Source organism: Candida theae, assembly GCF_024610275.1.
Source record: "Candida theae strain CBS 12239 chromosome Unknown scaffold6, whole genome shotgun sequence".
Taxonomy (NCBI): Eukaryota; Fungi; Ascomycota; class Pichiomycetes; order Serinales; family Debaryomycetaceae; genus Lodderomyces; species Lodderomyces theae.
In genome coordinates, this window is record NW_026261434.1 from 110601 (window position 1) to 136335 (window position 25735).

Sequence of the window (25735 nt, forward strand, 5' to 3'; positions counted from 1 at the left end):
CATGTAGAACTTGGAGTAGACCATCTTTTGAGAATGCCCTGATAAATCCGGTATGGCTTTTTGTGTGGTAATAATTTTTGTTGATGTTTCCCCTTCCTCAAAGTGTAAACAAAACAAAGAAAAAAAATAACAAAAAAAAAAAAGATTACGAAGGATGTAACTTAACGCGTTGCTGCTTGACAGACTTCTTTCCTTAAAGAACAACTTAACTGTCATGCCAGGGTATGTGTTACTCCCGCTCATTAGACATGATCTTTGACCTGATTACTAACTGTCATGAAAAGGGAGACCATTACAATACAAGCAGGACAATGTGGGAACCAAGTTGGTTTGCAGTACTGGCAACAATTGGCCCTGGAACATGGGATAAACAAAGATGGAACTCCAACACCGTATCCACAACCACAGTCACATAACGGCTCCTTTCCAGACTCTCAGCCAGACCTGCAAGATTCAAATTCCGGCAACACAACTAGCTCTAAGCGACTATATCGAGAAGATCATCCTGAGCTATTCTTTACATTTTCAGATTCAAACACATATACTCCCCGTTCCGTACTAATTGACCTTGAGCCTTCAGTTGTTACGAAAGCGCTAAGTACCTTGCCTATGCTAAATCCAAGGAGTACACATGTAAGCGATCACGGTAATGGTGCTGCAAACAATTGGTCAAATGGATACAAGTACGGTTCGGAGCATATCGAGAGCATTTTAAATCTATTAGACAAGGAAGCAGACAAGTGTGACAACTTATCCCAGTTCCAATTGTTTCACAGTGTAGCGGGTGGTACCGGACTGGGATGTGGCTCCAAGATATTAGAGGTGTTGCAAGATAGATATACAAGCAAGAAAATCATCACAACCAATTCAATATTTCCCTCCAATGAAAAAACCAGTGACGTTGTGGTGCAACCTTACAACAGTTTGCTAACGTTACAGAGATTGATCGAGTTTAGCAATGCAACGTTTGTATTTCACAATGATGCATTGAACACTATTGAAAACACAGTGTTTAGCCAGAGGGGATCGTTGCAAGATCAAAGATTGTCAGATGCCACTTCATTCCAGGGGACAAACAAACTTATTGCATTTGTTAGTGCGTCGGTGAGTAACCCCATGCGGTTCCCCGGTTATATGTACAGCTCAATTGAGTCAATAGTGTCGAGCCTAGTCCCCACTCCGGATTTGAAGTTTCTCACCACTTCAGTTGCACCTTTCAGTACCCAATCCCACCACAACTACATAAACGAGTATGACATGTTTCTAGAGTTGTCAGATGACAGGTACAAGACCAGTGGATGTGTGTCGACAACTTCTTCATCCTTGGCGTCATCGTCGGAGATAGCCTACATAAGTTTGATGAACTACCTCATAAGTGGATCGAAATTGGATCGAAATGAAATACGCAAGGGAATATTGAAGGTGCAAGCACGTACCAATTATGTGCCTTGGACTTCGAGATCGGTTGGGGTGGTGCATGGTAAGAAATCGCCATTCGTAAAGGACACAAACCTCGAAGGTATACAAATATCAAATAATACATCTATAATAGATGTGTTCAACAGGATATTAAGACAATATGATCTCTTGGTTAAACGAAAAGCATACTTGAGCACGTACACAGAGGACAACTCGGCCGAGGAATTGGAGCGAGTGGTTGACATGTTTAGCGAGTGCAAGGAATCCGTGGTGAGAGTAATTGACGAGTACAGTGCTTCCAGAGGCGTTAACTATTTGGAGGATGATGACGTGGAGATGGATATCTAGATCTCTGGTATAGTAATGAACAGTTTCTTTGGTAGTATATGGCATGGAATTTTATCTCCGTTTTAGGAATTATAAAATGCGACACACCACAACAAACGGAATTAAACTTGAAAGATAAAACTGTGGCAAGTTACACAAACCACGTATCTACTCCCCATGTGTGCGAGTGTGTGCGAGTGTGTGGCTCCAATCTCTCCAATTACTAATCTAATTTTTATATTTCACCATTAAAGGAGGGACACGATCAGATTGTTTATAAAAGGAAAGGCCTATCCAGCGTCAACTAATTTTACCAAAAAAACAACTCTGTACCACTTCAAGTCACCCCCAATTGTACAATGTCAGACGCTTCCCAGTTCATTTCCAAGAGAGCTCAATCACGGAAATCAAGTCATTTTGCAAACGTGCCATCAGATAAACCACCAGCTGGATTCAAACCACACCCCAAGCCTTTGTTGTTATCGTACGGTACACCTAATGATGGTTTCTTCCCAATTGATTCTATCGAAGTGAATTTAGTTGAATTTCCATTTGAGCACCAATCAAAGCAAAGTCACCTTAATGGGCACTCTAAAGAAGCCAATGGTCAAGCAAAGGAGGCCAATGGTCAAGCAAAGGAGGCCAATGGTCAAGTGAAGGAGGAAAAATCCAACAGTTTCCGCATATCAAGACATTCGGACACACCAGAGTTGCTTGATTTGTCAAGGGGTTTACAATACGGACCAGTGTCTGGACTCGACCCCTTGTTGCAATTCACCAAGGAATTCATTTCTAAAACCCACAAACCGGCATACGATGAGTGGAACCTGATCGTGACTACCGGTGCAAGTGATGGATTGAACAAAGCATGTGATGCTATTTTGGACCAAGGAGACGTGGTTCTTGTTGAAGAGTTTACATTCACACCCTTTCTTAGATTTGTAAACAATGCCGGTGGTATTCCAGTTCCACTCAAAATAGACTTGTCACAGGATTCAAATGGACTTGATTATAACTACTTGGAGAATTTATTGACAAATTGGTCAAAAGAGAAACCCAACTTGCCCAAACCCAAAGCGTTGTACACAATCTCCACGGGACAAAACCCAACTGGATTTACACAAACACTCGAGTTCCGTCGTAAAGTTTACAAGTTGGCAGAGGAACATAATTTTGTAATTATTGAAGACGACCCTTATGGATACTTGACTTTACCAAAATACGACTCATCTAGATTTTCCAGCAACGATCAAGTGGACCCCGCAGATTTAAAGAATGATATAACTATTGAAGATTACTTGACCAACCATTTGACTCCGTCATATTTGGAAATTGACACCACCGGGCGTGTTATCAGAGTCGAGACATTTTCCAAGTTATTTGCTCCCGGATTACGTCTTGGGTTTGTCATTGCTCATGCCAAGATTATCGATGCTATTCGCAACTATTCCGAGGTTGTAAACAGAGGTGCGTCGGGATTGTCGCAAACAGTAGTGAACAATGTTATTAGGGACAAATTGGGAGGTTTGGATGGCTGGTTGAACTGGATTTTAAAGATGCGGGCAACTTATTCCCACAGAAAAGACCTCTTGTTGCATTCAATTTACAAATCAGAAGCGTTCAAAAAGGGGTTGGTTGATGTGATTGATCCAAAAGCAGGCATGTTTGCTACTTTCAAAGTGAAGTTTTTGGACCCGGCTGAGGGTAATGTTTCAAGTGACGAAGTAGTTGCTGTTGGAAAGCAATTATTGTGGAAGATTATCAGTCATGGGGTCTTGGTTGTCCCTGGGTACAATATGTCAGTTGATCCAGATTTTAGCTTGGAAAGAAGCAACTTCTTTAGATTATGCTATGCCCCTCTCAACAACGATGAGGACATTATAGAAAGTGGGAAACGATTGACCGATGCTGTTTTGGAGTTTTACAACAATGGCAACAAGTTTTGAGTAAAATGCACTATGTAGAAGAGAAACTGTACTTAGTGGTTACATAGCAATCACAGCGTCGTTTTGTCACGTCTATCTTGTTGACGTAGAAGTTAGGTTCAAGATTGCTGTTAGCCTTTATCTCCAGTTGCAATTAAATTTGGTAGCACTGTAAGCCAACGTAATAAAAACGCAATCTAAAACTTCGCGTATTCACTCACTCACCAGTTTTTTTTTTTTTTATTTTTTTTATCCTGAAAGAAAGAGAGAGACAACACCCCCCGCCCCTTGTATTACTCGCAAGCACACACACACACACACACACACACGTATCTATCCTCCATTCATATTCCCCTTAAGCTTCAAGACGGTCACTCCAAGAGTTCTCATTGCACAATGTCATTCAACTTTTCAAATTTCACCAAAGATATCAAATCTTTTGGAGATCGAATTAGCACCGAATTCAACAAGGAGGTGGTACCATTGGCGCAAAGAACCTCGAGATTGGTTCAAGAAAGAATTGGTAAAATAAACCAAGACGATATATCCCAATTACCATCCGAATACATTGACTTGGCTAACAAATGCAACAACATTGAACTGTTGTACAAGAATGTCTTGAAGGTTACCTCCAATTACGAGAACGAGTCATATGATTATCCCACAAATTTACAAGAATCATTCTCTGAATTTAGTCAAAATGTATCCACTAGATTCAGCAACTTGAGTAAAGCAACCACTACTGCAGAAGCACAGGCAGCGTTGATCAATGCCGGAAGTAACGAGTCCAAGCCACCTAAAACATTGTACCACGCATTGAGTAGAGCCACAGATGCCAGTGTCTTGACCAAAGAGACTGATTCGAGTTCAGATGCAAGCGATCCTTTAATCAAGGGTTTGGACTTGTACTCTTCCAACTTGAGCAAGATTGCTAATGCGAGATTGGGTCAAGATCAATTGATCAAGCTGAAGTTTAATAAACCATTGACTACAACTTTACGGTCCTTGATATCACAATCCAACAAAATCCAAAGAAAAGTGGAGGAAAAACGTATTGATTACGACTTGAGCAGATACAACTTGACCAATTGTACCAATCCCGCAAAGGAATCAAAGTTGAGAGTCGATATGGAAATTGCCGAGGATGATTTTGCCAATACGGTTGAAGACGCAATCAATATTATGCAGAATGTGATTGAGAATGCTAAACCTTTGCAGGAATTTTTAGAACTTATTAAAGCACAATTGGCTTATCATAAATTGGCTAGTGAGTTATTGGGTGGAATGGTTGGTGAGTACGAGGAGTTGATAAACCAACAAGAGAAGTTGAGCGAAGGTGCCAAGAACAAGACTGACAGAGAAGGCGGTGATTTTGATATTTAACTGACAAAGTTGTATCCGTGTATACGCAAATATCTGGCTCTGTACTACGCAAGTTTTCATTTTGCTTTGTTTCATTGTTTTGTCTATTTACAATTTCATTCTCCAAACTTCAATGCTTCCAAACGTATATCAATAGCTGAGGCTCCACTTTCTGATCCCTCGTAAACGTAATTACCTTCTAGTAACTTGGCGTGTATGGATTGCAATGCTCTTAGCGTGTCTTTTTCATTAATGACTGCACTGATATTTATTTCGTTTGCTCCTTGACTAATCATCTCAATGTTAATTCTCTCATCAGCCAACACTTTGAACATATTTCCGGCAATGCCAATAAAATTCACCATTTGCTTGCCGACAAGAGAAACAATTGTCATCTTTCTGGTCACGTCTACTGTACCCATCTTGCTCAACTCAGACAATGCATGTTTCAATTGGTGTTCTTGATCAGCTTGGACTGAAAGTGCCATAGACACATGCACTTCTGAGGTGGATATCAAATCAACCACCAATTTATACTTGTCCAAAGTGGTGAAAAGATGCGCAAGAAATCCATGACTCAATGTCTTTTTATTTGAATGGACATTGACCACAACAATATCCTGCTTAGCAGTGATTGCTGTAGCAGACCTCCTCTTGTGTGAAGTGATGTAACTGACAGGTAATGTTTCATATGCTGCAGGTGGATGAGGTGGAGTGGCTTCACCACGCCTTGCAATATTGTCCGGATATATAATTGTTCCTTTCCCATGAGGATTGATGACGTTTTTGATTCTAATGGGGATTTTTGCCTTAATGACTTGCTCCATGGTAAATGGGTGAATAACTTCGCTTCCGTAATAGGTCAACTCTGCCGCTTCTTCAGGAGTGACACTATCCAATAATCTAGCATTGGGAACTTTTCTTGGATCCGCAGTGAAGATTCCATCCACCTCTTTCCATATTTGCAACTCATCCGCTTGAATCCCAACAGCTGCCAAGGCTGCACACAAGTCAGTGTACCCTCTTCCAACTCCATTGAGTAACCCACCTGGAACAATACCAAAGTATCCAGTGAGAACAGGAACAACATCCTGATCGCCCTCTGTGGCTTGATTTATTCTCGAACCGATTTCTCTCGCCATAAACTTGTAAAATTCATCATTAAAGCCATCGGTGAAATCGTAATTCAACGGAATCAAGTCAGATAAATCTATATACACTGCTTTTAAGCCGTGATCCTTCATTAATGCCGTCATGAAAATACATGATAATTTTTCACCAATTGACATCACCGAGTCTAACGACCTAGGACTAATCTCTCCAATGATTTGGCACGCATGTAGCAAGTCACGGGCATGCTTTACCTCCAGTTTGATATCTTCAACCAATTGCGACCTAATCACACTCAGTTCAATCAAACTGCCACAATTGTCAACATGGTCCTTTTCAATGACATCTAATAGTGCGCCAAAGTCCTCGTTATCGGCTGCCAAATCCGCCAGTCTAATCAACCGCGAAGTTGTACCCTCGCTCTTTGTTTTGGACGACCTAGCTGAACATACAACGGCTACCTGATTCAGTTTCACAAAGTCCTTGACAATATTGTCAACAATCTCACTGGAAAACTTACCCACCGAGGTACCACCAAACTTCTGCACAACCCAACCTTTCGAAAGTTGTTTGTTTTGCGACAGTCCTATCGGACTGGTGGGAGTGGGTGTGGTTGATTTGAAATCTAGTACGGAATTGTAGGATCTCGAACCTAATGATGGTGATCTTGACATCTTTCAGGGTAAGCTAGTTGTTGAGATTTGTATTGACTAAAGTTTATTTGAATTTCAATTCCAAAAGAATGAAAATGAGACTATTCGAGCAGGAAGTGATTATATATATATATCCGGAAGAAGTTAAAATTTATTCTGACTCAGTTACATACAACGGGGTTGATGAAAAAAAAAAAAAAAAAAAAAAATTAAAAAAAAATATTAATTGAAAAAGTGAGTCAATCTAGTCACGTGCAATAGTGTCAATTTCTCTTTTTGTGGTTTGTTCTACAAACTGTTCCAATAATGTTGCAAAGGTTTTAGTGTGCAGCAGCTGGAAGAGGTAGCGCATGTTGTATATAGTTATTTATATATAATTTTTTTTTATTTTTTTCTAGATGTTCCGAATTTATCAGATGATCTAGATTAAGAACGACTAATAATTCTTCCATTTATTTCTCCCCTAAAACAACACGACTCCCTTCAGACTATGACACCATCAAAGAGACCACAGGAGAAGGAGGCACCCACACGGGACGAATCATCTCCAAAGAAGCTAAATACCAACTTCACCAAGGAAGATATTGAACACTTTTTCAATGGTCAAATTTGGAAGTCTGATTTCCAAAATGAAATTCAAAACCAAGTGAAGAACAGCTCACCTTATAAATGGGGAACTATAAAGGATCTCATTGATGATACATTGCTACGCCAAGTCAGGAAAGAAGTGTTGTCTGAAATTGCATTCACCAAGAAGGAAACTGACATCTACAAAGTCTTTCAGCTGGGAGACCTTGCCAACTTGTCGGGACTAGATTGGAGTGATTTGTCACGATTGCCCTCCTTGTATAAATTGCGATCTGCAATTTATTCTCAAGAGTTTAGGGATGTAATCTCCAAAATCACAGGTTGTGGCAAATTGAGTGGAGTTAAGACAGATATGTCAATCAACACGTACACCAGAGGTTGCCATCTATTGACCCATGATGATGTCATTGGAAGCAGAAGGGTTAGTTTTATATTGTATATGCCAGATCCCGACAAAATTTGGAAACCTCAATATGGAGGAGCCTTGAGACTATTTCCCTCAGTTGTACCTAATGTTCCCCACACCGATTACGAGTGTAAACTAGTTCCTCAATTTAATCAAATTGCATTTTTCACCGTGCAGCCAGGTTTAAGTTTCCATGACGTGGAAGAGGTGAGGGAGGACAAACACAGGTTGTCGATACAAGGGTGGTTCCACATCCCGCAACCAGGAGAAGATGGATTCGTTGAAGGTGAGCAAGAAAAGACCGAGGCATTGTCCACATTGCAGCAACTTCAAAGCAAAGAGTTGCAAGAATTTGATTTCCCCAAAAGCATCAGGAACGAGATCAATCGACTCGAGTTAAAGACCATTCAAGCATGCGAACATCTTAGTGAACAAGACATTAATTACTTGAAAAAATTTATCAATCCAATTTACCTCAACCTTACAAACATTGAAAAATTGTGCAAGTTTTTTGCTGAAGAGTCGCTTGTGGAGTTGAAGGATTTTTTCAATGAAGAGTATGCCTCTTCCTTAAAGGAGCTACTTCGAGACGTTGAAATTAATGCTGAAACACCGAAATCCTCCTCTGAAGTACAACACCCTTGGAAAATTGCAGTACCTCCACACAAACAACGGTTTATGTACATTGATGGAACCTCACATCATGGATTGTCTAAAGAAGAGATCAAGTATATCAATGAAGTCGGTCCACAAGAGCAACCAAACTTCACGTTACTTGATAAATCAGGCAACTTAAATGCAGCCGACTCCAAACTCGTTCAAACTTGTGAATTCTTAAAGTCGGTGGCTTTCAAGAAATGGCTCAAGTTTATAACTGATTTCACACCCGCCAGTGAACAAATTTTGGCCCGCAGGTTTAGACCGGGACAAGACTTCATTTTAGCCACTCCGGCAGATACAGACACCAACGACAAGGATTTTGAGAAGGATATTCTACTTGAGGCTACAATAAACCTCACCCCGACAGCAGACAGTGGTACTAAGGGAAATAGCTGGGAATCGGGTGAATTTGGTGGCTACGAATTATGCATGGCACAAACCACCTCCGAAGGCGATGATGAAGACGATCCCGCCATTTATCGTTCAAGCAAGGATTCGGAAGAGGATAGTGTGCTTTACACCAGTCAGTGTAGTTGGAACTCCCTCACATTAATGGCTCGCGATGCATCGGTTTTAAAATTTGTCAAGTACGTAAGTATAAATGCAAAGGGGTCTAGATGGGATATCAGCTGTCAATGGAATGTAAAAGCTGTTAGTGAGGATGAGGATGATGAAGATGAAGACGAGGCTAACGGAGGAGAACAATGATTTTACGTGTGTTATTCAATATAATACAAAAGTTTAATACAAGATTTCCTTACTCTTCGTCACTGTCTTCGTAGGTTGGGATATCGTCTAGTTGATTCTCATTTTGTTCTTGAGGCTGTGGCTGTCGAGACAGCAGCTCCTGGGCTCCCGAATCACGCCTCACTCGTTTCAAAGGGGGTTGCTGTTCGTCATATGAAGAGTCTCTGTGTTGATTATGTGAATGTGATGAAGGCGGCACCGGCCCACCATTTGAATGTCTGCGTTTGCGTTCTTGTTCTCGACGTTTCCAAGCCAGTGCAATCTTTTTACAACTGTCAATTACTTCCTTCTCTTTAACACCGTCTTTGATACTTAGCAAGATCTTTTCAACAACACTAACGTGGTTTCCGCTGCTTTTGTCATTTCTGAATCGCAACATCTCCCAGTAACCCTTTCTTGTCAAAGATTGACGGCATTCTGCAATGCGACCCTGTAGTGGCTCACCTAAAGCCTTCAATCGTTCCCAATCATCATCAGTCAAGTCCAACTGGGTGAAATCCGTATGAACATTGGATCCTTGCCATACCCGCAATTTTATCAAATTGGGTTTGGAGTCGTAGTCGGTGTATGTCGATGATGGGTCTCTCTCATCCATATCGGGGTCTTGAAACTGATTGAAGACAAATTCAAGCTGGAAATCAACCGTGTTTTCCTCTGCTGGTTTCCATTTTAGTAATGTCGAATCAGTCCCAAACACGTATGGCGTTTCAGCGCAGGTGTATATCAATCCATCAGATGAATGAAACAACTGGTCCATCTTGCTCAAGACGTCATCTGCATGATACGACGTCAACATCGACTTAAACCCCACTTTGAATGGAAAATCAGGAGAATTTATAACCTCAGGATTCATTCTTTTGAACTGATCAAACGGCTTCATGACATTTTCTGTGATGTAGCCTAACCTTTTGGGTAATTGACGATCGATTATACATTTTCCATTGATAGCTAAAGCATCAAAAATGCAGTATCGAAGAACAGGCTCGCTAACATTCTTATTCTCCAAAACCAATTCGCCATCTAAAAGCGTGCCGTGGTGATATGTCAAGTTATCTTTAGTTTCTTTAACAGAAAGCGGGAAATGGATATTGGGGATGTAGTAGTAATCGTTTGACCGGGTGATCAAAAACACACCTTCTCCCTTTTGAGGGTCATTGACGATGAATAAAAGGCACCTTAGTCCATCCGACTTCTCGCACACAAAGTAATCCCTCTGCATGAGGGTCTCTTCCAAGTGCCTTCTTTCAAATGACACCGGTTGTGAGCCTGGAAACGAAGTGCTGCGTCGTCCTAATAGCTCCGCTACCATTAGGCGTAGTTCCTGCGCCTCTTCGTCACCGAGTCTATCACCTGGAATCACAGGAATATCGCGCTCTTCAAGTTGAATCATGGTGAATGGTGCAACTAGCTCTGCTCGTTTAGGTATGCTTGTAGGTGGGGCCTCAATCTAATGAACATCCAGGTTTCGGTTTTATGTTTGTTATTTTTTTTTTTTATTTTTCTTTTTTTTTTTTTTTCTCTTCGCTCTTTGACACCGGCTCAATATCAGACAACAGGATACGGAGAGATGTATGTTACTCTTTAGGTGGTCTTTAGCAGAAGGTCCTTGAATAGGTGCCGAGGTATTCAGTAGCAATTCAAGCAACTGTGAGGAACATACATCCTTGCAAGCTAGACCTTAAGATGTTGTAATCTGCTTGACATCGATTCACCTTCAAATAAATCCTTCCTGAAGCAAAAACGAATGCCTCGTGGAGTCCAAGGCAGAGCCATCCTCATCCTCTAAGTCTCTACTCTCTGCTCCTCTACTTGATGCTTTTGTAAAGTTAAATTGTTATGCTCCCACCTGTCTTGTATGAAAACATTTCTCCCCCAAAAAAAACAAAAGGCCTGAGTAATTTTCCAGACGACTTGACGAGTATCGACAATTCTGGTCACAGCCACCCAAGACAAGTGGAGAAAGAAAGCTCTGTCTTTTATCGGCATCATCAGATTTCGACATTGATCAAACTTTTTGGAACGACAGGACTCGGCAAGCCCCTCTTCCACCATTTCACAGATAATGTCCCAAACCACAAGCCGACCAAAGAGAAAGGCGGCAATAAATAAGGTTTACAACGACTCCTTAGATCTGCAGCTAGATTATGATCTGTCAACGTCATCAGTGCTATCAACTACTTCAAGTGCAATCTCAACTCCGAGGTCAAACTCCAGCAAGAAAAGAAAGAAAACGAACCCTCCTACAAAGAAGCTACTGGTACCAGAAACTGCACTCGTGAAGTCACGGAGCGATAGCCCCACATCTCTGATTCCGTACAATTGGCAGGCACCCCCAAGACCAGAGGATTATTTTTCAAACAAATTGGACTTGACAGACTCGTACATAGACTTGAAAACTCAGACATTATACTGTCCGCACCATAATAATGCAACCTCCACCAAAAGAAGTAAAAACAATAAGCCGTTTTCACTTTCCAAGGGCCAATGTATCTACATGATTAGTGAACCCCCTGGTGAACCATATTACATAGGAAGGATACGAGGCTTCACAAGTAGTCTTCACCAAAAATACAATGATGGAAATACCGCTCCGCACTCAGAAAGCAATCTGGTGGTCTCTTCCAAAGGATATCAATTTCTTGTACAATGGTTTTTCAGGCCAAGAGATGTTTCAAAAGCTAGTTCCGATTCTCGATTGTTGTACGCCACAATGGACTCTGACACCTGCCCTTTGGTCAGCTTTCGTGGCGTAGTGGATGTTGAGTTGAAACAAGACATAGAGGACGACTACTACAGAAGAACAGCACAAGTAGTGAACGGTCGCAATAGAGCTCCATCAAAGTCACAAACTCCAACTGGTGGCATTTCCCCGATTGAAGCATACGTCCAAAACCCCAACTGTTTTTACTTTGATCGGTTATACGATCGGTACATGATACGGTCGTACGATGTATTACTGACAAATAACCTTTTACAGTATGCGCAAGTGGAAAACAGCAAGTCGAAGAATTTCTTGATTGCATTGAACAAGCGATTCCAGTACATCTTTTGCGAAACACATAGAACAAAATCATTGGTAAATTCTTTCAAAGCCAACACTTGCAATTGTGACATTTGTGGGTTGTGGTGCGATGGTGCAGATTCAATAAGCTGTGTTGAATGTAACAAATATTTTCACATGTTCTGTTTGGATCCACCTTTGCTCAAGAAACCCAGTCGTGGATTCTCATGGTCCTGTGCTGTTTGTACAAAGAAGCACGAGATTGAATATCATCAAAAAAAGATATTAATGCTTCTGCATGATAACAAATCATCGAACCAGGAAAGTCTAGAGGAAGAATTGGGTGCATTGGGGTCATTAGAAGCCGAAGTGGAGGATTTGAGTAAGACCCAATCTGTCGACGCTTGCACCAATGCGAGTGCAGTGCTCCCGCGATACGAGCTTATGGCAAAGGAGTTTTTAGAAGATGACGCTAACGTTACTTTTGAAGAACGGAGACTAAAAGAAGAGTGGTGTATGAGATACTTAGGATTGAATGCCAAGTTGGAAGAGGCTGTGGACTTGGATGATAAATCACCCTATCCTCGTGCTTCAACTAGAGTCGGGGCCAAGCATCAAGCCGTTTATATCCCTGAATGCAATGGACACCCAATAGTATACTATGATGAGGAAAAATCACCAAAGAAGAAGACGCAAAACAACAAGTCGAAGGGAAAAGAGAAACAAGATGAGATTCAAAAGCTACTAATTCCGAAAGAATATCAGGACGTTGACCCTAGAGAGTACCCTAGCTGGTTACAACCACGCCCTAAAGGGTACATTGAGCGAGGTGTTGATGACGGAGCTGGAGTCACGTGCACGTTACTTTGGAAGTCATCAGAAAAGGACATTGCCAATGGATTCCAAGATCTAGATGCATTTGTGGCGAGATGTGCTCCAATTGCTGAGTCACTTGGTCTTTCTCCAAATTCACCCAATTTCTGCGACGCTGTGACTTATCAGTACATGATCCACAATGGGGATGCGGAAGCTGCATTTGCCGATGTACTGAAATTAGACAAGAAAAAACTCAAAGAGCCCGTGTTCAATAGAGAAGAAGTCAAGCGTTTTGAATCTGGAGTGAAGGAATTTGGAAATGAATTGTATTTTGTGCAGAAAAAAGTCAAAACCCAACCGATACAAGAAGTGGTGCGTTTCTACTATCTTTGGAAAAAGTCAAAAAATGGTCGAGAGATTTGGGGAAATTTTGAAGGTCGGACGAAGAAGCTGCATAATACAGTCAAGCAGGAGCAACAAGCCCTGAAAAAGCCCGAGCATATAATTATCGATGACTTGGCCAATGCAAATGACGATTCCTCGTATGAAAATGACAAGATACAGCAGCTGCATGCCAAATTTCTTTGCAAACACTGCAATACAGATTACTCAATCCAATGGTTTAGGGTTTCTGGTCATGATGCAAAGAAGTTGGATGAGAATGGCAACGTTGTTGCATTGTGTTTTCGATGTGCCAGATTATGGAGGAGGTACGCTGTCGTGTGGGAGAGTCCCGAGGAAGTGCTCAAGAAGGTATCTAAATCTAGTGGATGGCGAAAGGGAGTTGATAGTGAGCTTTTGAGTGACGCCAATGCTGTATTGCATTATGCTGATTCAACCAATTCAAGTCTATCGCAGGATGATGTGAGAACTAACAAGCCGATGGGAGCCGGAGCCATTGACATCAAACAAGAGCCGGTGAGTGAAAAGAAGGCGGATGGTAAAAAGAAACCTGTCAACATGTCCGTTACAGCACCGAAATCTATCAAAGTGGAGCCTTCAATAGTTAAACATGAGGCAAAAGTCCCAAAACAAGAGCGAGAAGAAGATGATAAACCATTACCTAGAATTGATGAATTGATAGCTAAAGGATTGGGAGTATCAACAAAGAACCTACTTTTCAGTCCAAAGTACCTTGCTCCGAGGTCGATTCGAGTACCGAAGAAGATAACTGCTCAAGACGCAAAGGCTACACTTAGTCCCATTATTGACCACTACAGAGAAGTTCAACTAGCAGATGTATACTCTCCGCTTTCTGCACTCCAGACGCCACATTTGACATCTATAGAGTTACCATTCAAGCCCCATGAGAGGAAATGCTGCGTGTGTCGAGAGCACGACACAGAAAAGTCGGCACTACTGGAGATGTTGATTTGTGCCAACTGTGGTGTCAATGTCCATGGATCGTGTGCTGGGTATGCATTACCAGAGAAAGTGAAACCCGTGAAGGAGTGGCTATGTGAGCCGTGTACGAATGACATGAGGCCTATACACAGTGCCATCTATTCGTGCTGTTTGTGTTTGGCACATGAAACGAATTTTGAATTGTCGATTCTTGGTTCACCACATGTAAGGCCCGATTTCTTGAAACCGACATCTGATGGAAGATGGAGTCATTTGTTATGTGCCGCATTCAATAGTGAATATGCCAATTTCAAAGAGCCCAAAGGCACAGATGTTGCGCACAGTTTTTTGTCACTTGACGATGTCCTGAAGGTTTATTTGAATAATTGTAAGATTCAATGTGGGATATGTCAAGCGTACAATGGGTCATTGGTGCCGTGTGATCTTTGCGAGACGCCAAGTTTTTATCATCCTACATGTGCGCAAGATACACCAAATTACAAGTTGGGATTTAAATTGGATACTGAAGTGAAACCACCACAAACGGCAGTTAAAGTAGATGGAAAAGTGGGGAAGTTGAGAACGATGTTGGTGTGTCCCAAACATGATCAATCAAAAGAAACCATTCTCAATTTCAGGACGTTGGGGAGGAGAGTTGCTAGTAGGGATAGTGAAACCAAGCCAATAATTCAACTATACCTTAAAGATCTAGTGAAGCTGAATAGAGCGGTGTCAAGTGGACCTCATGCAAAAGCACTAAACTACATTGAGCACAGGAACATGTATTTTGGCAAGTCAGTCCCGAATACCAGTGGTGACTCAAAGAGTCGTGGCGCATCGCACCGCAAAAGGTGTCTGAACTGTTTGACAGACATGTCGCCTATGTGGTGGGCAGCCGATGTCAAAGGTAGCGAAGGAAGTAGCAGTAGCAGTAGCAGTAGCATTAGCAGCAGCAGCTGTGACAGCGTCCTTTGCCAATCTTGCCATCACAATGGGGTCAGTGAATCTCTAACTACCAAATCTACTGAGCTTGCTGATTTATCAAAACCCTTGAATGGAGAATTTTACTTCATTGAAAATGAAAAAGATACGGTAAAGAATGTTTACCATTCTAAGCTTATCGATGAATCCTCATTGACAGCTCCCATTGAACCTGTTAGGTCCAAGATTTCGTTGGGAGATATACTTATATAGAGAAAAGTATACACGTATGAGTTCCCTAGTCTCACGTGACTCTTGAACACAAAAGCACAAGAAAAACATGGAGAGCAAAAGATAACTACACGCGCAATCAAACAATAGAGGATGAGACGACGGCAATAAAGAGATCTTTATATCAACCCATTTGCATCCTTCCATAGAGCTAGCATGATTCACGAAACAAGCATTCTCCCTGGTGTTGGCATTGGAAACAACATCAAGCTAGGCTCGACGTTGTACGACGTTATTAATGAATTAAACAAATACAACTACAAATATCAAGTGATTTACTCAGAAACCAAGTATTATGAGTCACCCATATTAGTACAAATTGTTGATTTAGACATTCGACTTACTTTCCAAAACAGAATGGAGCAAGTGTTGTGCTTGATTGAGTTTTTGCACTTGGATGGAAATAATAATGGTGGACCGTTGCGACTAATGTACAAGAATCAAAGTTTGAATGAGTTTGAGCAAGTTTTCAGTGAGGGAAAATCTAATGGGAGTGTGAATGGCAGTGGCAATAACAAGGATTTTGATGTAGTCGATGAGCCAAGGGGACTGCCTTTGACAATTGAAGAAATAGTCAAATCAAACTTATCTAATGGCAGTCAGCATGTGAATGGATCCTTTGACAATGGAGCTCGAACTAAACTCGTTTCAAGTGGACCTTCATTTCAACTTATTTACAACAAGCTATTTGGACCGACATATCCAGGGGTGTTTAATAAAACAAACAAGTCATATATTCTTTCCTATCCCGGGATTGCATTCAAGTACAAGATAGTCAATGAAGAGCTATGCCATAGATTGAACGAAGAATCAAGTGAGCTAATGTTGGACACATTGATCAACTGGGACGATAACCCAAACGATATAGTGTGCAATTCGATTGCAATATTCAGAGGAAAGACTTGGAAAGAGTATCGAGCCAATAAGAGTGATCAAGTACCTATATCTCAAAATTGTTGCTCAAAGTTTGCAGTTGATCTTGATACTGGAGTCATTAAGGTGAGTGATAAGGGCACTATTGAAATTGGCAAATCAACGCAACAAGATGTCATTGACATACTTGGTCCGCCAGATGACAGGTTTAACAAGCATGACTCGCGTTTGTTAATACACAATTACCTCAGTGATGACAGCTTAGAAGAAGAAGGACAAAAAGGTGGTGGTGGTGCTGACGATGGTGGTAATGGTGACGGACAAGCCAGAAAGGATTTCAAGAATTGCAAGTTTCACAACTACTATAAGCTTGGAGTTGATATATTGTACGATTTGCAAAAACCACTACAGTGCGGGACATCAGGAAGTGGTGCATTATACAGTGTGGTGAATAAAGTGGTTCTCCACAATGGAGGTATTGTTGAAGATCTCAGTTTTATGAAGTGGAACCGATGCAATTGGACTATCAAGTCTAGTCGATTTGAAGACCCAATAAATTCAACAATGTATTTTGATAATCTTCCTGCTGGGTTTAAGAGTTTGACACCCGTGTTTCTAAACCGGTATGAGTCGGAGTTTATTGATAATGATTTGGATGTGATTGATATACCGTATATGGATACAGACAATGATTCAAAGAAGCAAAAGCAGAAGAGTTTGGTGCATCATAAGAGAAACAGTGCAAAGTTGAAGAGATGGGGTCAGTCCAAATTGTATGGGTTGCAAGGGTGTATTGTCGAAGTGCTCAATTCCAATGGCTGTATAAGCAGTATAACCATATATTAGGGATATATTGTTTGTTAGAGCAAGTATAGGGACAGCTTAAGTTGCATGGAGACCTACGTCACACTTGTTCAGTGAGGCCATAATCTGGTATGAATAGTTAGTTGGTGCATATACATATACTGCAGAACTGTATTTGAGTGTTGTTTTCTTATCGTCCAATCAGAATTCAGCGATTGCGTGATGGAATATAGTTTTTATGTTTTATGTTTGTGTAATATCAAATGAAATTTAATAGCACAAAACAAAAGTGCAAATGCCGGCTCAGCTGTGCAGCCTAAGTATTATTGTGTAGTTGCAACGGCTCACCGTCATAGTTGAGAGCTCATAGGAGAGCGGAATACGTATAGTAGCCCTTTTGAGCAGCAAGTCTGTTACCCTCAAGTAGACCAGCAGTGCAAGTTGAGTCAAACAACGGCTTTTATAAAAGATATGTACGGTTGCGAAAAAATTAATGTCAGAAAACAACAGACAGGCTTCCGTGGAAGTCCCGTGTGGCAGAAGAGACCCCAAGACAATATTGAATCAACAGCCACTATTTCCTAATTTCTCCGAATACAAAGTAGACCATATATATACATGTATATATATATATATCTGTACACAAGTTTCAGTGAGACGCAGATAAAAAAGAAATAAACACTTATTGTAAGTGGATAGACAATAATAAGGAAAAACAGAACAATAGGCAGTAAGCACAAAAATGGGTTCTCGAGCGAAGCTGGTGATTTTTACTGGGTAGTAGCTGTAATTAGACCTTTGCGTATGAGGGCGCTTGCCCGTTGAACTAACAGATGAAGAAGGAGAGTACTGGGTAAAGCTCAGCAAGGGTATTGGGTTGTTGTCGTTTGAATTAAGCTTTTTATTTTCTGTCATGTGTCTAACGTTTCACAAGACATATATTGCATAGATATTGATAATATCCCTTTCTGCATACATATATATGTATATATATATATATACATATATACACTCTATTTGCAGACCATAACGCTAGTCGTTGTATATAAATAGAAGTTTATATATGTATATATAAACCTTTGTATGTCTCAGTTAATCTTAGTTTTATTTAGTACCAGATTGTTTTTTTTATCTTAGTCCAATCAAATCAAGAAACACTCACACAAAGATATACGCACATATAGACCTTGGAACCGGGCTTCAACCAGACGACTAAACCCTAAGTCTTCATATCATACTAAACTTATATCTTAACCACCCTTTCATTTTGGCTCTTGGTCTATCAAAATCACACCGTTCTTTGTTTAGCCAGGTGCACGAGACATTGCAAGTTGATTCACGATAAGACTTGCCTCATCACACGAGAGATAAAGTCAGAGACACACATTTAAGAGCAGTAATACAGAGCAAATAAACGGATCCACACAAATAACTCAAACCACTTTAATGTCCATCACATCCCCAGCTATGAGCAGTAATCACGACTCACCGTCGTCATTCTTACTGGCACAAATACAAGCACGGAGGCTATATCAACAGCAACAGCAACAACATCAAAATCAGCAAGCGCATCAATCTCCATCCGACAACACTCATCGCGAGAAGCAGCAACAAGAAGAGCAACAACAAGGGGTCGAGGTTGACAACTCCAACTCTAGCTCTACCGCGCATCACCAAGTATCTTCTCCGAGCAAACATCGCTCAAGTCATCCATCAACGCCCACTGCAAATATGAAGTTCAAGTTTAACCCAAATGGCATATATGGCGGTAAAGATTCACACAACAATGGCATCAATTTGTCGCAAGTACTAACCAACGAATACGATCATGTTGAGAGCCTATGGAAATTGTACAATAAAGCAAGGGACTCGTTACCCTACAATACAAGAATGGAGAACTTGACGTGGAGAATGATGCATCTCACAAGCAGCTCGAGCTATAATCGAAAACGATTTGAGATGGACAAGCATCTTCATGAGGAAAAGGAAATGGAGTTGTATAATTCAAAAGATGCTATGCATCACGACGATGCTAATTCAGCCTTATGGTCCAATGTGATTGAGGACTTTGACATGTTTAACGACATTGACGCAAATTTAAACACACCTGGTGATCATCAACATAACGACGTACTGACTCCAACGGGATTACATCAATCCGATCAACAGAGGCAACATTTGCAACAGAGACAGCAACAACACTCATCGGATTTATTCAAGTCCCATAAATCTACTAACACCTCATCTACAATTTCAGCATCACCAAGAACCCACCACCCAAACCACGGTTCTGACCGCATGATCACGGATGACGATTTCGACTATGTGGCTCATATCAAGAAATTAGGTGCGACAAACTTTGCTTCACCCAATAGGGGAAACAATAACCGAGTTGCGGATGACTTTTTAGGCGGAGGAGGCGGAATGACCTCAATCAGCAACATCCCGCGAAAACGCCTGGCGCAGTTCTCACCACTGTTATCAGCAGTGACTTCAGGAATAGCACAGCAAAACAGTAGAACAAAATCCAATTTATCGCAGCAATTGCACGACTATGACAAGTTTGGACTCGATTTTTTGAATCAACACCATCAACATCAAGATCAACACAATTTAGCAGCAGACCAAGGCGATGCTTTTACTCCTTCCTCTTTTCAGAGTAACAGCGGCCACTTTCAGCACAGCCACCACCAGAACCACCCCCAATTACACTACCCGCAAGCATCATCATCGGCACCACCTGCAGCAGCATCGTTTGAATTCTCCTTGGATCCATTAGCATTTGAGGGCCCTAATGATAACTTCCGCGAGGTCAACATGAACTCATCTTTCCCCGATAGTTTTGCCTCATCTTATGAAAAGCCTCTATTTGACGATTTCGTTCACTCGCCAACAACAAACGGCGGCGGTGAGTCTTTATCATCTTCATTATCAACCATAATACCATCAAGCACGCAGTTCTCCACTTCGTCTTCTTCCATCAGTCACCACGTTCCAGCTTCGGTGAACCCAAGAAGATCAATAACAGCTACCCCATCCAACTTGTTACGTCAGGAATCATTGGTATCGATATCAGATTATGCCGATTCTCAAAACACCTTCCAAAATCATTTGATACATGGAGATACAATATATAGTAGGTCAGCCATGGTTACGCCAACACAACAGCTCAACAATAATCACCAATTTTCACGGAGTTTGAACCAAAACGAACAGTTTTTAAACAACCAGTCTTTATCGCTAAATAACCATGCTGATGCTTTCAAAGTCACATTACCTAGTCAAATTGGCCAAACGGGCCACAATAACTTCTTTGACGATGTGAATGGACCATCGCCACCTCCGGGAAGCGGCAAGAAACCGAGAAGAACAAAACTGACAAAACAACATCTGAGCAAAAATAAGAACCTGGGCGATAGTGGTGAAGTTGACACTGGACGAGCAGCAACAACATCAACATCAACAACAGCAACAAACAGCAACAGTGGTGGCCATAGCGGTGGTAGCGGGACTGGAACCAACGGCGCCTCGGCAAGCGATGCAGGACAATCATGTACAAATTGCCACACAAAAACCACCCCATTATGGAGGCGCAATCCACAGGGCCAACCTCTATGCAACGCCTGCGGGTTATTTTTGAAATTGCACGGTGTAACACGGCCACTTAGTCTTAAAACGGATATAATCAAGAAACGCCAGCGTACAACCGTCAATAAGAAGGATGAAACCGATGGAGATGACTTGAACCCAACTGCGTTAAAGAAGGACAAGGATGATCGGAAATCGGGAAGTGGTGGTGGTGGTGGCGGTGCTGCGTCAGCCACATCAAACTCAGCATCACAGTCGACTGTGGCGTCCTCCTCCTCCTCTTCTTCTTCTTCATCTGCGGGGGTTCGAAAAGCACGTCGACCCAGCATCAAAAGAAACAAGTCGAGCACCAAAGTGGCGGAAAGTATCTTGCTGCGAAACTTGGCACATTCACTATCTGCTAGTCCCGTCACAGCAACGAATCCATCACCTACTTCGTCGTTTGCCAGTGCACCGCTGCAAAAATTGTCATATAATAATAATGAGCTGGTTGTTGAAGGCTCGGGCTCGGGCTTGAGTGGAGATTATGATTGGTTGCGGTATTGAATAAATAACGGGAATATATAACGAGTAATAGACGTATTTGATAGACTGGTAGTCAGTGTAGATGGCGCATTACATACTTGGGAACCTCATATCTCTCGTAATTCCAATAAAGAAAAGCATTCTGGTGAAGTGAATGTGATGTGTGAAAAGTGAAAAGTGAAATAAGAAATGAATGAAAAAGACAACGAAAACTCCAATCCACAGTTTCCAAAAAGATATACAATGTCAACACACCAAATCACCAAGCAGCCCCGTGTCATAGTCCAATTCTGCACCAAATGCAAATGGACCAACCGAGCAGTATGGTATGCGCAAGAACTATTCCAAACATTTGACCCGCATACCGTAGCTGAAGTTTCACTACAACCGATTGTGGAGACACCCGGCATATTTCAGATATACGTTGAAATTGACAATCATGTCGATTTGATCTATCGGCGCAAGTTTAAGAAAGATGGAAATGGCGATGGGTTGGACCCTGTTTTGGCTCGTGTTTCGTATGATGGGTTTCCTGATGCCAAGTTTTTGAAAAATTTGGTTAAGAATAAGATTGATGAAGTTGAGAGGAGGAGGAAGAGTGAGAATGGTGATGGTGATGGTGATGCTGGAACCGAGGGTGCTAGTGCACATGTGGGCGACCATTTGATCGGTAAGGGAAGTCTATTGAACCAAGGGGGGACTGTAAATGACGAAGAAACCGAACTCGGCGTTGACCCTGGAGACTGTGTTGATTGCAGGCGGGAGGAATAACTGAAGTAGAGTTTGGAGAAGCTTTATCATGGGACAAGTTCATATATATATAGTAATACAAAGTATAATACAGAAACATAACATTTCTCTCCTCAAACAACGTGCACCTACTCCTCGTCATCCATATTGAACTGATAATTGTAAGCCTCCTGATCAATATCACTCCATCCATTAGCAGCAACAACATAAGGCAAACTCGAGCCCAACGTCCCGAAATAAACCAGATTGCTGGGCAACCCAAGCAATTGCTGGTACTGCTTCATCACAAAAGTAGGACTCACATTCTTCAACGGCATTGGTGATGGAGATGATGCAGATGTGGTTGTGGTAGTGGTTCTGGTGGTGGCAGTTATTGATGGTGTTGCTGCTGATGGTTGGCCATTTTGGTTGTTGGAGTGTGGCGACCTGGAGTCGATGTTACCATGACGAGGTGTGTTTTGGGTTTGATGTGGAGGGATCATATGGGCTGATGACGTTGAGTTTGACTTGTGCAATACGTTGGTTCCATTATACATCATGTGAGACTGCTGTTGATAGCCATACAGTAACGCCTGTTGATGCATTTGGTGTTGGTTGTGTTGCAGTTGAAGTTGCAGTTGCAGTTGCAGTTGCTGGTGTTGTTGCAGTTGCAGTTGCAGACTTTGTTGTAGATGCGGAATCTGCAGCAAATGCTGTTGATTCTTGTTTATTGCAGCCAACACATGCTGTGTATGGTTTGTTGACGAGTTAATCTCCCTTGTAATTTGTTTCCACTTGTACTTTTCACCGGCAATCAACAACTGGCGTAGTATTTGTATATCGTTGTTTGTGAATTTTGTAGTGACATTTGGGTCAAGAGGCATGGGAGGATTTGACGAAGCTCCAGTTCCCGAAATCATCTGTGGCATAATCGTCTTTGCTGTGGATGGGTTGAGCATCAGTTGATTATATTGCTGATGCTGCTGTTGCGGTTGTTGTTGTCCAGGCAATGGCATATCAGAGATTGACGTTGGTGCCGTCGAAGACGCCGACCCATTGGAAAGGGTGTTGTTTGAGGAGGAGGAAGTAGTGTAGTAGTCCTGAATAGTTTGTTGCGGGTGTACTGACGTTGGTAGCTGCTGAGCTTGTGGTTGTTGTGGTTGTGGATACGCTTGAAAGTACTGTAGTCCAGGATGGTTTGTGCCAGCCGACAGTGGAATACCAGAGTTTACAGCTGTGGGGTTCATGTAGCCATTGGCGGTAAAGATGTTACCACTGTAATTTTTGTTGTGAGTTGGGATACTCATGTTACCATTGAATGACATCGGAGTGGAGAAAACCAGCGGGTGGAGATATCTTACCGCGTGTTTTTTTTTTCAGATGTTATGGATTAGAGGAAACGAGTGGATCTGACTATGGCTTCAACAAGGTTTCCTCAAATGTCAAGTATCGTATGTGAAATTGATTTCCAAATGTAAACGAAAACAGAATAATGCAGTGCGAAGATACGTTGTTAACGACGAGTGGTGAAATATGTTCTCTATTAACCCCAATGGGTACGCTCCGACTTCCGAGATAAATACTTTCGAGGGTGGAGTGATTGCAGTTCTCTTGTCCCTCTTATTCTTAAAATCTTTCGATTTTTTTTTTTTCTCTTTGGTCAGTGTAGATTTGGTAACTAGACGATGTTGTTGATACAGTGACTCTTGTTCTCAGTTTCGTTTAGTTTCGTTTAGTTTAGTTTAGTTTAGTTTAGTTTAGTTTAGTTTAAATTCTCTGTTTTTTTTTTTCCGCCTGTCAAAAAAAAAAAAAAAATAGTAATACGGAGAAAAAGAATCAAAATCAAATCCTTCAAGCGCAATTCTCTTTTTTTTTTTTTTTTTTTTTTTTCCAAAAAAATTGTTTTTTTTTTTTTGGGTGGTTTTTTTTTTTTTTTTTATTTTTTGCCGAAACAATTGGTTCCTTTTCTTTGGGAGTTATTTTAAGTGTATTTAACTTCTGTGATGTAGATATTATAGTCAAAAGTATCTGCAAAGTAGTTGTCAGCTTGCAAAATATCTATCCTTCTGTTTTGATGTTATTATTGAATGTAAGTGTGACTTGGAATAATAAATAACCATAAAAAAATTTTGCCAAAAGAACCAAAGGTGATTATTATCTACATATTTATATATTTATATGTGTAAAGATTATACAAGTGCCTATTACAATTTGTCCCCTCCCAATCTCTACTCTAATATGGTGCTATTTCTCCAACTTTCTTTTTTTTTTGTTGCCGCTTTGTTTGGTTTATTTCTTTTTCTTTTTTCTTTTTGCAACTAGCGAAGACAACATGATGGAATTATAATATCTGATGCAATTGTAATATTATTTAACACGTATCCACAAGAGGTAGGAAGATCGGTTCATGGCTATTATTCTTGGAGCCATAAGCAGTATAGGACAGAATAATATAATATTTTCTTTAACCCTAGGATTGGGGTAGGAAGGTCAATCGTTGATGGCGCTTAAAATGGTTTCATTTTAATTTTGTGCCACATCCAATCACAAAAGTGGTCCAACCCCCTCACATCCATCCATGCATGCATGATCTAAACTGCAACTAGAAGCAGAGTAAAAGCAAACCACGATAAAGAGAAATTCTACGAAAGTTGAAATTGGTTGCTGGAGAGACTTAAAGTGGCAATGCCTTGTGTATCATCTGGCTCTGCAATCCGCATCATCTGATCTTGGCTGGACAAAAAAAAAAAACACAAGGAAAAGAAAAGCGTTTACAATGACCTGCATTCAACCTTCAGTGACCTCACTATTCACCAAAGTACTGAGCTCTGGGGTGAAGTGACACTCGAGGGTTTTTTTTTTTTTTTTTTTTCAAAATATTCACATTGACCTTTACTCAACGTTCTAATATTCTCTGGTCTATATAATTCCAGTTTATCCTGTTTTCATTTCCTACACTTTGAATAGTCCAAAGTAGTTTGCAAAGTATAAACTTTAATTATTTTCTTGCCAAATAGATTCTAAATTACGGGAGCTGAAAGGGTATGTAAGAAGCTGCAAGTGCAAGTGCAAGCACAAGCAGATCCATGCATGTGTCCATGACACATCCTTTGAAATTGTTTTGTCTCTCTCGGTAATTGGACTGCATTATCGCCGTTAGCTCATTGGTGTATAGAAAACCTTGTACATAACTATGTTGGGAAATATGATTTGCAAGTTCCTTATCTCTCCTTGCTGACCTGTTTGCTCTTATTACCACAATTGTTGTTGTGGGAAGGTATGCAGTCCGTTTTGATTTGACCGGAAAGAGTTATTTCCATCAATTGTTGGGATTATCTCCTCCAGCATCCAGTCCCTGTTGACGCTGCCTCGTTACTGGAATCCTTTTTTGCCTCTCCCCGGTCGTTGAGCTTTAAACCGTTCAACTACTTTAATGCTTTGCTGTGTGTTCCTCTTTAGGCTTTGCCAAACCAATAGGGGACTCTACAAACTCTCCAGTTGCCATGAATGTAATACGCTCACAAGGAAGTTGAAATACATCCTGTATACTTTTCTGGGGCTTTTCTAATGTTTTTATAATTCGAATATCAAAAGTTTCTTTGTCGCATAATTTCTTTATGTGTGTACGTGTGTACGTGTGTGTGTG

The 25735-nt window shown here is 41.1% G+C and overlaps 11 protein-coding genes across 11 annotated transcripts; 8 read left to right on the top strand and 3 right to left on the bottom strand. All coding sequences in view use genetic code 12, as the record gives it.

The window, feature by feature from the left end:
- Positions 1-214: 214 nt before the first annotated feature.
- On the top strand, positions 215-1767 carry TUB4 (gamma-tubulin; the record flags this gene model as incomplete). Its single annotated transcript, XM_051751734.1, has 2 exons — positions 215-222; positions 285-1767. 2 exons carry the CDS (start codon positions 215-217, stop codon positions 1765-1767), a joined length of 1491 nt encoding a protein of 496 aa, XP_051609024.1.
- Positions 1768-2105: 338 nt separating this feature from the next.
- On the top strand, positions 2106-3692 carry ARO9 (aromatic-amino-acid:2-oxoglutarate transaminase; the record flags this gene model as incomplete). The annotated part of the gene is made up of 1 exon (XM_051751735.1): positions 2106-3692. The coding sequence occupies one exon, from the start codon at positions 2106-2108 to the stop codon at positions 3690-3692; it is 1587 nt and encodes a 528-aa protein (XP_051609025.1).
- A 375-nt stretch (positions 3693-4067) lies between these two features.
- On the top strand, positions 4068-5054 carry GVP36 (Gvp36p; the record flags this gene model as incomplete). Its single annotated transcript, XM_051751736.1, has 1 exon — positions 4068-5054. One exon carries the CDS (start codon positions 4068-4070, stop codon positions 5052-5054), a length of 987 nt encoding a protein of 328 aa, XP_051609026.1.
- A 95-nt stretch (positions 5055-5149) lies between these two features.
- On the bottom strand, positions 5150-6817 carry HOM3 (aspartate kinase; the record flags this gene model as incomplete). The annotated part of the gene is made up of 1 exon (XM_051751737.1): positions 5150-6817. One exon carries the CDS (start codon positions 6815-6817, stop codon positions 5150-5152), a length of 1668 nt encoding a protein of 555 aa, XP_051609027.1.
- A 469-nt stretch (positions 6818-7286) lies between these two features.
- On the top strand, positions 7287-9158 carry OFD1 (oxidative DNA demethylase; the record flags this gene model as incomplete). The annotated part of the gene is made up of 1 exon (XM_051751738.1): positions 7287-9158. The coding sequence occupies one exon, from the start codon at positions 7287-7289 to the stop codon at positions 9156-9158; it is 1872 nt and encodes a 623-aa protein (XP_051609028.1).
- A 49-nt stretch (positions 9159-9207) lies between these two features.
- Positions 9208-10587, bottom strand: CGT1 (mRNA guanylyltransferase; the record flags this gene model as incomplete). The annotated part of the gene is made up of 1 exon (XM_051751739.1): positions 9208-10587. One exon carries the CDS (start codon positions 10585-10587, stop codon positions 9208-9210), a length of 1380 nt encoding a protein of 459 aa, XP_051609029.1.
- Positions 10588-11259: 672 nt separating this feature from the next.
- KGF57_002428 (DNA-binding E3 ubiquitin-protein ligase) lies at positions 11260-15552 on the top strand (the record flags this gene model as incomplete). Its single annotated transcript, XM_051751741.1, has 1 exon — positions 11260-15552. The coding sequence occupies one exon, from the start codon at positions 11260-11262 to the stop codon at positions 15550-15552; it is 4293 nt and encodes a 1430-aa protein (XP_051609030.1).
- A 174-nt stretch (positions 15553-15726) lies between these two features.
- On the top strand, positions 15727-17289 carry KGF57_002429 (uncharacterized protein; the record flags this gene model as incomplete). The annotated part of the gene is made up of 1 exon (XM_051751742.1): positions 15727-17289. The coding sequence occupies one exon, from the start codon at positions 15727-15729 to the stop codon at positions 17287-17289; it is 1563 nt and encodes a 520-aa protein (XP_051609031.1).
- Positions 17290-18693: 1404 nt separating this feature from the next.
- On the top strand, positions 18694-21381 carry GAT1 (Gat1p; the record flags this gene model as incomplete). The annotated part of the gene is made up of 1 exon (XM_051751743.1): positions 18694-21381. One exon carries the CDS (start codon positions 18694-18696, stop codon positions 21379-21381), a length of 2688 nt encoding a protein of 895 aa, XP_051609032.1.
- A 284-nt stretch (positions 21382-21665) lies between these two features.
- On the top strand, positions 21666-22131 carry KGF57_002431 (uncharacterized protein; the record flags this gene model as incomplete). Its single annotated transcript, XM_051751744.1, has 2 exons — positions 21666-21686; positions 21778-22131. 2 exons carry the CDS (start codon positions 21666-21668, stop codon positions 22129-22131), a joined length of 375 nt encoding a protein of 124 aa, XP_051609033.1.
- A 107-nt stretch (positions 22132-22238) lies between these two features.
- On the bottom strand, positions 22239-23414 carry KGF57_002432 (uncharacterized protein; the record flags this gene model as incomplete). The annotated part of the gene is made up of 1 exon (XM_051751745.1): positions 22239-23414. The coding sequence occupies one exon, from the start codon at positions 23412-23414 to the stop codon at positions 22239-22241; it is 1176 nt and encodes a 391-aa protein (XP_051609034.1).
- Between the last annotated feature and the right edge of the window lie 2321 nt (positions 23415-25735).